This window comes from Lotus japonicus, chromosome 4 (assembly GCF_012489685.1).
Source record: "Lotus japonicus ecotype B-129 chromosome 4, LjGifu_v1.2".
NCBI lineage: Eukaryota > Viridiplantae > Streptophyta > Magnoliopsida > Fabales > Fabaceae > Lotus > Lotus japonicus.
In genome coordinates this window covers 61,776,986-61,791,262 of record NC_080044.1, presented here as the reverse complement: position 1 = coordinate 61,791,262, position 14,277 = coordinate 61,776,986, and the positions used below count along the sequence as shown (strand labels likewise).

Sequence of the window (14,277 nt, the reverse complement as noted above, 5' to 3'; positions counted from 1 at the left end):
AGCAACAAACATAAGACATCAAGACAACAATAAGAATATACTTATTCTTCAATTTCCATAGTCGCGCGTTGATCCTTCCTCGTGACCCCACCCACAACCAAAGAAAAATCACTTTTAATGAGTACATTATGAACATTAAAATGCTGGCAAAATAGTCAATTGTGGAGAATTGCAAGTACCTCAGTCTCATATGTCCATCGAACACCCGTGGCCTTTGAGAAGTACCCGGATGCTTTGAGAAGTACCCCAAATTAACATCAATGAAAAATTAATAACTTACTAAGGACTTTTTTTTATTAAAATATAAAGGAAAAAGGCTTGTATAACCAAAAAATAATAAATATAGTCTAATTTTCCTATGTAACAAAAAAAAAGTGGAAAAGTTTATAAAAGGCCTGGGTCATCTTAATTGTAATTAAGTATTATTAATGTGATTCAAATTTTTATTTTTGTTAAATATTAAATTATATGAATTTGGAAAGAAAAATTAAAATAAGAAAATAAAACACAGACATAGTAAGTTTTAAAATTATTTAGTTACATAATGATATTTTTCAATAACAAGATAATATTAAATAGCTTTTAATCCAAGGAATATATGTAACAACTATAATGTATGTCCATAATATCTGAAAACATTAAAAACAACATTTAAATAAATTTTTATATTATGGACATACATTATAAGCTATTTTATATTATGGACAACATAAAAATTTATTTATAACATTAAATATAATAGCTTATAAATGAATTTTTATGTATGTCCATAATATAAAAATAGCTTATAATGTATGTCTATAATATTTGAAAACATTAAAGACAACATTAGTAAATTATAAATTAATTTTTATGTATGTCCATAAAATAAAAAAAGCTTATAATGTATGTCCATAATATAAAAATTCATTTAAATGTTGTCTTTAATGTTTTCAGATATTATATAGATATACATTATAAGCTATTTAATGTTATAAATGAATTTTTATGTATGCCTATAATATAAAAATAGCTTATAATGTATGTCCATAATATAAAATTTCATTTAAATGTTGTCATTAATGTTTTCAGATATTATAGACAGATATTATAAGCTATTTAAAGTTATAAATGAATTTTTATGTATGTCCATAGTATAAAAATAGCTTATAAAGTATGTCCATAATATAAAAATTCATTCATATAAATTATCTTCTTCTTTTAAATAAAATAAATGAATTTTTATATTAAAATATAAAGCGAAAATGCATGTAATAATTAAAATACAAGAAAATAAAGTGTCAAAATAATGAGGAGTAATGCTTTTAAAAAATTTTAAAACTATATAATCTAATCTTCTGATCAGAAAAGTATAGAGATCTCTCACTTATTCTTTGCAAATGAGATGCAGTTCGTAGTAAAAACCCTACACGACTTTTGTGTTGTTTTTTTTTTTTTTGAAAGATTTGTGTTGTTTCTAGTATGAAAGTAAATTTGAAGAAATCGAGAATGTTCTATAAAAATATTGCTCAACACATGTACAGCAACTATCTACTATACTTTTTAACAGATTAAAATATTTACATTTATGGACCACACAAAATCAGAAAGCATTTTTACTATTCTTAAATAAATGGACCATTTTTATTATTTTAATTTATTTAAAATCATTACTTAAAACAAAAACCGTTGACAGGATCTTCGACTGCTCTAAAATGTAATAACTACAATTTATAGAATGTTACTACTTTCCTATAAACCCCCCTATACAAATTGTCATGTCATTAAATATGTTTTACTACACCACATTGATCAATGGGTTGCTTAAATAGAGGTCTTAGGTCTGAGTCCCTATTGCACTTGTGCTAAATAGTTGTGACCACATAATTATCCCCAGTGAAGAATATATAGATTTCTGCTTCCTCTTCGCCTCGCCACTTCTCTTTTTCTCACCTTCCCTCTCTTCACCATCCCACACATTCCATTTGATTTCAGGTTTTTTCTTTCAATCACGTGAGCTCCATTCCTTCCTCTTCTTTGCTGTTTTTTTATTATTTAACTTTTAGCTCTCGCCATAGCAAAGCTTCACCTTACCTGATTTTATTTTTAGGCAAAGTGTAGTTTTGAAATAAAATTTCCACCAGTAGTATTTTATAGTTCCGAAAATTAGAATGAGGTAGCATATACTGGAAATTAGTAGAATTTGGTAGTTAGTATTGTCAACCTCTAAGATTTTGAAAACTAGAATCAAGTAATAGTGTAGTATAGTGTCACTAAAACAAATTAGACTACCGAATTCTAATTTCTAACTTCTGAAACTTTAGAATACATACTGATTACTAGAATAAAGTAGCTTTAAATCAAGGTTTGACAATTTTATATATTGCTTGAACTATATAGTGATTTTAACTAGTTTAAATTATTTTCGAGAGCAGATATGGCGAGAACTAGAAATGGTGGTTCTGCAGGTTGTTCCATACCACATGTATCATCGACCGTATCTGCTCGTATAGCGCATGAAACTCATGTTGTGCAGTCACCATTGCAACAGTCACCACATCAAACTTATTTAAGATTAGTGAAGAGGAAAAGAAGCGAGAGACGACACACTCGTAAAGGTGCATACTCCACCACTTCCATAAAAGCACTTCCAAGAGACTCGTTGATAGAGGTGGTTGCAACTGTGGCTGCACACTCCTTCATCGATCTTCACAACATTAAATTGTGTTGCAAAGATTTTCTTGACACTGCTGAAGATAACTATGTTTGGGAAAGAGTCTCCCTGGATACGTTTCCCTTAATCCAGTGGCTTCCTAATGACAAAGCAACATCCTTCTTGAACCGTTGCATGGAGTGTGGAAACATAGATAGTTTGTATAGAGAAGGGTTGCGAAAATATTTTGATTATCCAAATGGAAAGATTGACGATGGTCTTGGGATCTTGAAGGTAGCTGCTGAAAAGGGTCACAATGAGGCAAAATATGTGTGTGGTATGATTTCATTGTGCTCTGAAGATAATGAGGTGAAAAAACAAGGACTTAAGTATATGCATTTCTTAAGAAAGTTGAAGTGTGTTGTAAACTGTAGAAAGAAAGTGAAGCAATTATTGAAATCTGTGTGGAAAAATAATGTTGTGCTAGTTCGCAATTCGCACCCTCTATGCAACGTTAATAGTACATGCAAAGGGTGGAGGGTGAAGAAAGATAGATGGGTGTTGCTTGATGATGATGATGATGACATGAGCTTATGCGAGTATTGTAGATGGGACCATGAGCTCGAGTTTTTTTATCGGTTGTTCAACATCTAATATATAATTATATAATTTCTTTAAATTATGTGTTAGTTTTTAGTTTGTGTGACCAAATTTCTTCGCTTCATAATGTCAATTTCATAGCTTTCCTTTCAAAAAAAATGTCATGGCTTTAATTATTTTTCTTATAAGTACATGAGAATATGAGATTGATCACTGTCCATATATAGTACAATGAGTTTTTATTTATATTCTTTTTTTTGAAACTATTTAATTATTTATTTTCATCACTATTATAAAACCGGATTCTAAATTTCTAATCTCTTGTAGGAATGCTTAGGTTCTAGAAACTAAAATCAGGTAATGTTGTGTCAATAAGTTAGATTAAGCTACTTGATTCTATTTTTTCAAATTTTATTCATGAAACTAGAATCTAGTAGTTAAAATTGTCAGCATAAATTATATTTAATTTTTTTATCAAGTCTAATTTCAAATTTTAATATATTAAAAAAAATGGTGCACTACACCTGTATTGCACGAGTTAAAATACTAACTATATATAAACTCGTGTAACGATCATAAAAACTAGTGTAATAGTAATATTCAATTGCAATTTTAATCAATATTGTTAGAAAAAATGAAAATACCTTAAATGAAACTATAAATAATCAAATACATATTAACTATTAAATATAGATCTTTATGGATAAAAGTAATGTTAATTATAAAATATAGTCAAAGGTAATGTTAATTATGTTAAATCTGGAAAATCGTCAAAGTTATGTTTTAATGATACAATCTATAAAACATAAGTTTTTTTTAGGGTTCCCATTGGGTTTTGCCTAGCAAGGTTTTAATGAGGCTCTATCTTGGGATTTTATTTATGCCATTTTGTGGGATAGTGGTGGGTTTATTTTGTTCGGCCAACTTGTTCATAGGTCGTTCGAGTTTTCAGTTCAGATTGTACTTGGTTCTCGCTTGGTTTGCTATTGGCTCAAGCGCTTCTATTAATAATATCCATTTCGTTTTCAAAAAAAAAAAATCATCTACTTGGTCCCTCTCTTTGTCTCGCCGTCTGAAGTAAGTCCCTCCCCGGAAAATTTGCAAATCTGGGTCCTCTCGTTTGCAATTTGTGTGGAGCAGGTCCTCACCGGAGCCCGGAGCTCCGGCGAGTGATGATTTGGCATGCTGACTGTGTTAGTAAGCTTATGTGGATTTAAAAAAAATTAAAAAAAAATAACAAGTTAGATTTATTAATCAAATTAACTAATATTAAATCTAGGGTTAAGCATCATATTGGTCCCTGTCTTTGTCTCACCGTCTGATCTAAGTCCCTCGCCGGAAAATTTATTGCATTTGGTCCTCGTCTTTGAAATATTTTTGGGGCGGATCCTCGCCGGAGGGCGGAGCTCCGGCGAGTGCTTAAATGGCACGCTGACTAGGCTTAATGAGATGATGTGGAATAAAAAAATAATGAAAAAAAATAAAATAAAATACACATCAGAAATCTTAATTTAACTAACAAAAAGAAAACTAATTAAAAAAACTAACCCTAAATTAATTATTAAAAATAAATTCCCCAAATTCCCTATCAAATTAGGTTCTAATCCCTTACCAACTTCCCAGTTATCATTATCATCATCAGCATCACATTTTCAGCTTCTTCTTGTTATCATCATCAACATCACCGACGCAATCAACCACCACCACCGATCCTCGAAGAACCGATCACCACCACCGATCACTGCTTCTAAACTCTCCATCTCCAAGGCAAAGCCCTCAAATTTTTTTCCCTAAACTCTCGATCTCCAAGGCAGAGCCCTCAAATATTTTCCCCCAAACTCTCGATCTCCGTCCAAACGCACCATGAGCCTCGTCGACGAGGAGCTCTCCCTCGAACCTGCCCTCATCGCTCTCTCGTTCGTCTTCAACGGGAAGATCTGGTGCAGATCGTCTTCCCTCAATCTGGGTCGTTCCCTCAAATCTTCTTCATCACCAAAGGATCTCCTCTTTCTCTCTTTCTCTCTTTCTCTTTTTCATGGTTTGGGGTTTGGGGTGAGGGTGAGGTTGCAAGTGGGTGAAGGTGAGGGTGAGGGTGAGGGTGAGGGTTGAGGTTGGGTGAGACCGTGGGTGAGGGTGAAGGTGAGGTTGCGGGTTGGGGGTTTGAGGGTGAGGGTGAGGCTGCGGGTTGGGGGTTTGAGGGTGAGGGTGAGGTTGCAAGTGGGTGAAGGTGAGGGTGAGGGTGAGGGTTGAGGTTGGGTGAGGCCGTGGGTGAGGGTGAAGGTGAGGCTGCGGGTTGGGGGTTTGAGGGTGAGGGTGAGGTTGCAGGTTGCAGGTGGGTGAGGGTGAGGGTGAGGCCGTGATGTTGCAGGTTGCATGTGGGTGAGGGTGAAGGTGAGGGTGAGGGTGAGGTTGGGTGAGGGTTGGGGAGCGTGGGAGGAAGGAGGGGGTTGGGGTTGATGTTGCTGGGGTTGGGGTTGATGTTGCTGGGGTTTGAGGTTGGTGTTCTGGGTTTGTGTTGTTGTGTACTGGGTTGCAGAGTTTTGAGATTGGGAGGTTGAGTTTGTTGGTTCTGGGTTTTGTGTTGTTGTGTACTGGGTTGCAGAGTTTGTGTTTCTGGGTATGAAATCATGATGATTGAGAGGTTGAGTTTCTGTTTCTGAGTTTTGAGATTGGGAGATTGAGTTTGTGTTTGAATCCTCATGCTGAAATGATGATGATGATTAAAAGGAGAGGGAAATGATAATGGAAAAGAAAAAAAAATGGAAGAATTTTTATCAGATTTGTCAAAGATTGTTCATATCTAGTTTGGTTTTGGGGTGTTTTGATGATGATGATGATTCTGGAGTGTTTTTTTTTTGAATTAATTTGGGGGAATTGAAGTTAATTTTGGGGAAAATTAGTTTTGTTAATTCATTTAGGTTTAGATTTGTTAATATATTTAATTTTAGTTAATATGATTAATGATCTGACATGTAATTTTTTTAAAATTTTAATTTTTTTTTAAATCCACATAAGCATAACTAACACAGTCAGCGATCCAAATCATCACTCGCCGGAGCTCCGCCCTCCGGCGAGGATCCGCCCTAAAAATATTTCAAAGACGAGGACCAAATGCAATAAATTTTCCGGCGAGGGACTTAGATCAGACGGCGAGACAAAGATAGGGACCAATATGATGCTTAACCCTTAAATCTATTAACAAATCTAACCTAATAATCTAACTAAAAAATTAATTTCCCCAAAAATAATAATAATAAAAAAAAACCTAAATCAATTGCTTCTTCTTCCTCTCAAACCCAGGAGTCAAGAACATTCTGAGCATCTTCTCATCTTCTCACCTCAAACCCATGCAACATTACACAACGCAACACATTCAGAAACTCAAAACCATCACCGCTATTCAACAACCTTTTCAGATTCAAACTTGCACTACTCAATTCTCCCAATCAATTCCCTTCAGAACCACTGAATCTGCATCTTCACAATCACCTCACCAAATCACAAAATAAAATATCACACATCAAAATGTAGTAGAAAATAACTGAACAAGAACATCATAGTTTCAAACTACAACATCACATACCAGAATTCCAGAACATCACAAAAAAGTTGTAATTTATGTTTGAACAAGAAAAAAAAATGGTAATTTATATTCCAACATCACAACAAAAAAAAAGTCACAAATCATTCCAGATTCAGATTCAAATCATTTCTCTTCACCTCTCCAAAGACCCTAAACTCTAATCATCACTCTTCACCTCCCCAAACGCACCAATCCCGAGTTGCAGAGGATGAGGGAGAGTCCAATTTAGGGGAAGAAGAAGCAGAGAAGTCCAATTGCTGCCCAATTGGGTGTTCGAAGGAGAAGAGAGATTTGGATCCTAGATCTAGAAACCTAGCCCACCTCCAGATCTAGAGAGAAAGCCAAATTGTGAGCCCTTTTTCGCCTCTGAAGCAATCACCGCCAACCATCTTCAACCCAGATCGAGAGTTAGGACAAAGGGATCGAGAGTGAGGACGAGCCATCGAGAGGGTGACAGCGATCCAGAGGAAAAGTGGGTGTTGCACAGCCTGGAGCGATCCAGATGTTCGGTTTGGGGCGAAGCGGTTTGAACTGAAGGGGTGAGAGGTGGAGAATTGATTAGAGGGTTGATTCAGGTTTGGGATTGACAGGGACGGTGCCAACTTGATTCTGGACCTGGAGTGTTTTTTTTTTAATTTGGGGGAAATTGATTCTGTTAATTAGATTAGGGGTTAGTTAGTTAGTTAATTAGGGTTTAATTTTGTTGATTTGTTTAATAAATCTGACAAGTAATTTTTTTAATTTTTTTTAAATCCATGTCAGCTAAGTAATCCCATTCAGTTAGCCAAATCATCACTCGCCGGAGCTCGGAGCTCCGGCGAGTACCTGCTCCAGATTTATTGCAAACGAGAGGATCCAGATTTGCAAATTTTCCAGGGAGGGAATTACTTCAGACGACGAGACAAAGACAGGGACCAAGTAGATGATTAACCCTTTTTTTTAGTATATTCTATGTTTTGAAAGTTTTGTACGAAGATAGTAATAAGTGTAACTGCGACTAGGCCAAGGAAAATTGATCTCTCCATCCATCATCACACTAGACTTCCCAACACGCTCGAGTATCCTCAATCGGAGCCACCTTGAAAAGTGCATCCTTGAAGTCATGATATGAGTCATTCTAGGGTTTGATAAATGTAAAACCCTTGGCACCTAGAAGGTGAATCCACAAATTCCTTAAGATCTCGTGATTCGAACAACGTGGAAACGATTAAAAAAAGTGCTTAAGAAGGCCTCGATTGGCCTAAAACCATGTATAGCACCCTGAAACCTCAAACAAAGTCTTATGCCTAGGGGTGCACTTGGGCTAGAGCAACACTAAGGCGATGTAGGATCGATATCTCAAACTCATAGAATGGAAAATACGCATTGAGTTTCCTAGAGAAGTATTGGTACACATTCAATCGCAATTTTAATTAATATTTTTTAGAAAAAAAATGAAAATACCTCTCGGTCTACTACGGAGTAAAAACTTCATAACCACCCCCTCGGGTATTCCAGCCGACACACATAACTTGGATCCATCCCTAAAACAAAGCATGCCGGCAAGCACAAAATTTTGCAATATATTCACAAATGCAGCAGCCAACCATATATGAGGCCTACTCCATGTTTTCTATCCCTTCCTTCATACCTTCCCAAGAACTGGATGAAGTGAGGAATACCGTCTTCAGGTGAAACTGTTTGGGTACCCAGCCAGTAAATTACCTTACCCCAAATTATCGATGAGAACGCACATGTGAAGAAGAGATGGGTAGTCGATTCAGCTGCTTGGGAGCATAGAGAACACAATGTTTGGGCAGAGTTGTGGATAACTTTCCTTCTTTTGAGATTTTCACGGTTTAACAACACCTTCCATGCCAGAGATACCACATTAGAAGGTGCTTTAAGGGACCACAAGTACCGAAAGGCTTTGTCAAGTCGTTCCCCCACCTCTCCTTGAAGCATCACATATGCTGATCTATTCGAAAAATTGCCCAATTCTTCCTTTGTCCAGATCCACGAATTCGGTGTTCCTTCAGACAGAGCTAAAGTAGATAGTTGTAGCATTAAAGCTTCCAGTATACCTTGTTATCTACTTAGGATTTCCTTTCTCCAAGTTCGCATTGCCAATTCCCATTATTCCATTTTTCCATATCTCTGACCAGATTATGTCGTTGGTTTGGACAAGGAAAAAAGTCACCTAAATTTGTCTCTTAGCCTACCATTTTCTGCCTAATCTTCATTCCAAAATCCAATCTCGTTCCTTTCCCCCACGTTTCTACGAAGGCCTTCCTCCACCCAAGCCCCAGTTCCTTCCCCATAGCACAAAGATCGAAGGTCTTTCCACCAATTTGAGGGATTATGTAGAATAGTATTATTGTACTTGGTTAATAGCATTTTAAACCAAAGACTGTCATGCTCTTTCATCAATCTCTCCATCTCCACTTTCCCAAAAGAGCTTTGTTAAACATACCCAATTCCCTTACTCCCAAGCCACCCTCTTCTTTGTTGGGGAGAGTCACGGCGAGGACCCATGGGGCAAGGCCGAGGGGAAACACCAAGGAGATCTTGAACACCACATCTTAACCCAAAACCTTAAGGCATTAGGTTTATGGGTCACATCTCTTATAAACTCTCCCTCCCACCTTGACTTCTCCGATGTGGGACTTGACTCCAACACTTGATTCCAACATTCTTTGGGCCTACAAATCATTTTTCACTTTACCCACGCTATTTTATTTTCCTCCTCATTTGTTGCTCTCCACATAAACTACCTCATCAATTTCTCACACTCCTTGATGACCACAGTAGGCATTTTGTAGAAAGAGAGATAGAATAGCGGTAGAGTCTGAGTCGTCAGCACGCTTTTAATGAGACAAAGCCTTCCCTCAAAAGAAAGAGACTTTTATTTCCAATTAGAGAGTCTTTGCTTTAGCTTACGGACAACGGGATCCCAAAAGCTAATACTCCTCTGGTTTCCGCCTATCGGAGATGAAGGTACACAAAGAGAATCATCGATGTACTACAATGAAGAATTGCCACCACCCTTCTCTCTAACACTTCACATAACACTTGATTACCTACAATTAGCGTAAGACATACTATAAAATTAAGGCTTAAATACTCTATAGGTCCCTGAAATTGTGCCCCGTACGAAAATAAGTCCCTGAAAATTTTTTTTCCGATTCCGGATCCCTGAAATTGTTTTTTTAATCAGAATAAGTCCCTACCCATGTTATGTGCTTATGTGGCTCTTATTTTGCACAATCATCATTTCCAAGTGGATTTTTTAATTTTCTTTTGTTACACATGTGTTAATCAATTATAATTAACAAATAAATCTTAAAATTAAACCCTAAATCAATTAATTCCTAATCCCTAATCCCAAACAAATAAATCAGAAGAAAACAAATTATTATTCACTATGTAATTCTTATTCATCTTCATCATGAATTAATTTTCATCTTCATCATCTTCATCACCTTCAACCTCTTCATCTTCATCATTCATCCACCCCCACCCTCAACCCCACTGCAAAAACCTCATCGCAACCCACCCCCAACCACCAAAATCCCAAAAACCAACCCCCACCCCCAAAAACCCAGAAATCTAGTTTCTCCCTCTCCCCCTGCATCTCCCCTAATCCAGAAACCCAACAATCCAACAACACCAGCCCCCTCTCTCCCTTCATCCACAACCAACATGAACACCAACAACAACATGAAAATCAACCCACAGCCAACCCACAACCTTCACCAACAGCAACAACAATGTAACAAAACCCACAATGAGAGTGAGAAGAAAAAGCTGCGATAACCCAACTCTATGAAGCTAGAAAGATCAGGACCCAGAAATCGATCTAGAACCAACCCCCACCCCCAAAAACCCAGAATCGAACTAGAACACGAAAGAGGCGAAGTAGAAGAGATTGAGACAGGAGACAAAGGGCCAGTGGCACCACCGAGCCACCACCGCACATATTGGCGGCCGCCGTCGCGAAGAAGCTAGGGGTTCTCAAACCTGAAGCTCCCTTCCTTCACCTTCTACCTCTGCTTCTCTTTCTCCTTCTTCGACTTTCCTTTCCTTCTCTTAGGTTGAGTTCTGATTATATTAGATTTGGGAATTTAGGGATTTATGATTAGTGGGTTTAATTAGATTTAGGTTAATTAGGTAAATAATTTTTTATATTTAAATTTAATAGTTTTTTTATCCCATGTGTATTTAAAAATAAAAGAAAAAGCCACGTGTAAATATTGAGTCAGCAAAAAATATGCCAGATAGGCTTAAACCACGAGCAGGGACTTATTCTGATTAAAAAAACAATTTTAGGGATCTGGAATCGGAAAAAAAATTTTCAGGGACTTATTTTCGTACGGGGCACAATTTCAGGGACCCTTAAAGTATTTAAGCCTAAAATTAATAGCCAACTTTGTGTCTCCCCACGGCCACCTACAATTAACAACAATTTGAGGTCACCACTACATTCGTCGACCCACTTAGCATTTGTTTGGCACTGTGTCAAAAAGTTAAACTAAGATGCCTAATTCTAATTTCTGGATCTATTAAACTTTATTCTTGGAACTAGAATCTGATAATTAGTGTTGTTAATTAATTTGGAGGGCAATTCTCATTATAGGGTGGCTGTTGTGGTCTTGTGGAAGCTTCACAATTTATGCAGAGACAACAATAGGTGCAAAGCTTGTGGTTGGGTTCTGTATCGTGCAGTTTGGCATCGACAACAAGGCAAAATGAAGGTGGAGTTTGTAATGATAACCGCCAAAGTGCTTAGCAGCTATATCCCAACCAGTCGGTTCGGGATCATAAATGGTAAAGATTTTGAGCATATCCAGAACATGCGTTCGTTCCTAACTCTCAACAGGTGCCCAGTTTTGTTGCGAGAATGTCCAGCGTTGAGGATGTTGTTCATGGTGACTCAAGTCTTTGCCATGTTGAAGGGCGACTTTTTTACCGGCCTAGTGTAATTTTAGAACATATTTACCATTATAGTGTATTTTTATTATTTATTTACCAAACTAGTATTAGTCGCCACTAAGAGTGGCGATACATATTTTTTTATGCTTTTTTTTTTAAGAAATCGCCACTTACATTGGCGATACTTTAAATTATTATTATATTCTTAAGAAATCGCCACTATCAGTGGCGACACCTAAATTTTTTCATTTTTTTGACTTTCTATTTTAGTGACGGAAACAAACCCGTCACAAAAGCCTGGTAAATAATTGAAAGGAATCAGTGACAGAATATGGAGAAAGAACTTTTCCGTCACAAAGGCCTTAAAGACGAATTTTATTTATGACGAAGTCTATTACGTCCCAAAATCCAAGAGAACAATATTAAATAAATTAGCGACGAAAATTTTAGAAGGGATTCTTCCGTCGCAAAAGGGTTAGCTATGAAATATGTTTTTTATGACGGACAGTTTCTCAATCCATGTTCTGTCACTAATTCTTTTAAATCATATACCAGGATTTTGTAACGGATTTCTTTCCGTCACTAAAATAGAAAGTCAAAAAAATAAAAAAATATGGTGTCGCCACTACCAGTGGCGATTTCTTAAAAAAATTAATAATTTAAAGTGTCACCATTCACATTGGCGATTTCTTAAAAAAAACAAAAAATATATATATATCGCCACTTAGAGTGGCGATTTACACTAGTTTGGTAAATAAAAAAAAAGTTACACTATAATGATAAATATGTTCCAAAACTGCACTATGGTGGTAAAAAAGTCTTGAAGGGCAGGTGCCAAATGAAATTTGTTTAATTGAATAATTAATTTTAAGTGTAATTTAATTTGATATGAAATTAAAGAATGAAATATAAAAACAATATTGTGGTATAAACATGTCTTCTTTTCTCTTTTCCCCAGTGTAAGGGATCTCAATTTGCATCCCCTCTAGTTTTGGATTTGTAAAGGCTAAGAAGATTTATCCTTTTTCATTAATATGTTGACTTAGCTTTTATTAAAAAAAAGTTGTGAGACCTCCAACCAAGTAAAATAAGATTAATTTCACAGATTTTTCAAATATTTAAATAAAGAAATAATATGCCTATCAAAAAACAAAAATAATATATATATATATTATCATATTTAAATTCAAAATATGCAAATAGTACTAAATCAAAAATATCTTAAATTTTAAAAAAATTATCACTGAATTACTAAAAAAAAGTAAACATAAATATTTCAAAATATCGCGGTGGCTCCGGCATTCCTAGCGGTTTTGGGGCAGTCAGGAGGAGAGGTCGAAATTTCAAATTCAAAAGTCATCAAGGAACCCATCAATTCAGAGGAGGAATTACAGGAACAGTTACAGACGTTAAAAGACTCGGGTTACACGCATGATGAGATTAAGGGGTGGTGGAATAATTTAAATGTGGAAGATATCTTATCAAAAGGAAAATAAATCAGTTTCAATGAGTACACAATTCAGAAACAAGGGCACATGCCATGTTTGTCTCCCGGTTTTACCAGCCAAAACAACTTAATCAGGTTTGGAACTTCGTCAACTTTTGCCTCAAAGGAAATAAAACACGTTCAGAGTGAAATATTTGTACGCACAAACCCACATCAAACTGTAAGGCAAATAGCGACTTGCTCTTCATCTCTTCCTCTGGAGTGTGATTTCCAAGTTCCTCAGTTGCAACAGAAGCCTCAATCTCCTCCTGCGTGCTTGAATACTTCCACTTCGCGCCAATCGGTGATCAGGTAATCCAAGCGGGGGCGTCCAAGAGGGAGCAAGAACAAGCCCAAAGAACCGCCGGTGGATTTTCTGGAGCCAGTGCCGGGTGAGGATGGTGTGACAACACGGGCACAGAGAGCATGGCTGATTGGTAAGTAGTTGGGTATTAAACCAGGCGGTTCGGAAGCTTTGATGCTAAGAGGGTTGGAAGCTCAAATTCGCGAGAACCATCCTCATCTTAACTGACATGTCGGGGCTCTGACTCACTTGGAATGTACGTGGGCTAGGAGACAAAACGAAGAGGGAGGCAGTTAAAAAAGCAATTTTGCAGTTGAGACCTGAACTTCTTTTTCTCCAAGAAACTAAATTAAATGAGCAGCGATAGCGTACAATTGAAAAGTGGGCTCAAGGTCTGAGCATGAGTCATGTGGAGGTTTTTTCTACAGGGGCAGCAGGTGGTTTTATGTGTCTATGGCGGGAGAGCAACATCCGTGTTCTGTCTGTAGTGAAGGATGTAACTTTTTTTTTTTGACATTGCAAATACCAAATATTGATCAAACTGTGCTGATAAGAAATGTTTACGGTCCACATACTCTACTGGAGCGTCGTTTATTTTTTGAGGCTTTAAAAGTTCATGTGCTGAGTCATGTTGGTATGATGTTCATTGGTGGCGATTTCACTGCGATTCTGTTAGGGTCTGAAAGGTCCTCTGGGGGAGTTCTAGATGTCGGTGATGTTGTCTTTCAACAGTTTGTACAAGAGTGTCACTTATCTGACTT

General features: G+C 36.6%; 1 protein-coding gene across 1 annotated transcript; it reads left to right on the top strand.

The window, feature by feature from the left end:
* Positions 1-2,416: 2,416 nt before the first annotated feature.
* LOC130713109 (uncharacterized) lies at positions 2,417-3,286 on the top strand. The gene has a single exon (XM_057562909.1). The coding sequence runs from the start codon at positions 2,417-2,419 to the stop codon at positions 3,284-3,286; it is 870 nt and encodes a 289-aa protein (XP_057418892.1).
* Positions 3,287-14,277: the final 10,991 nt, after the last annotated feature.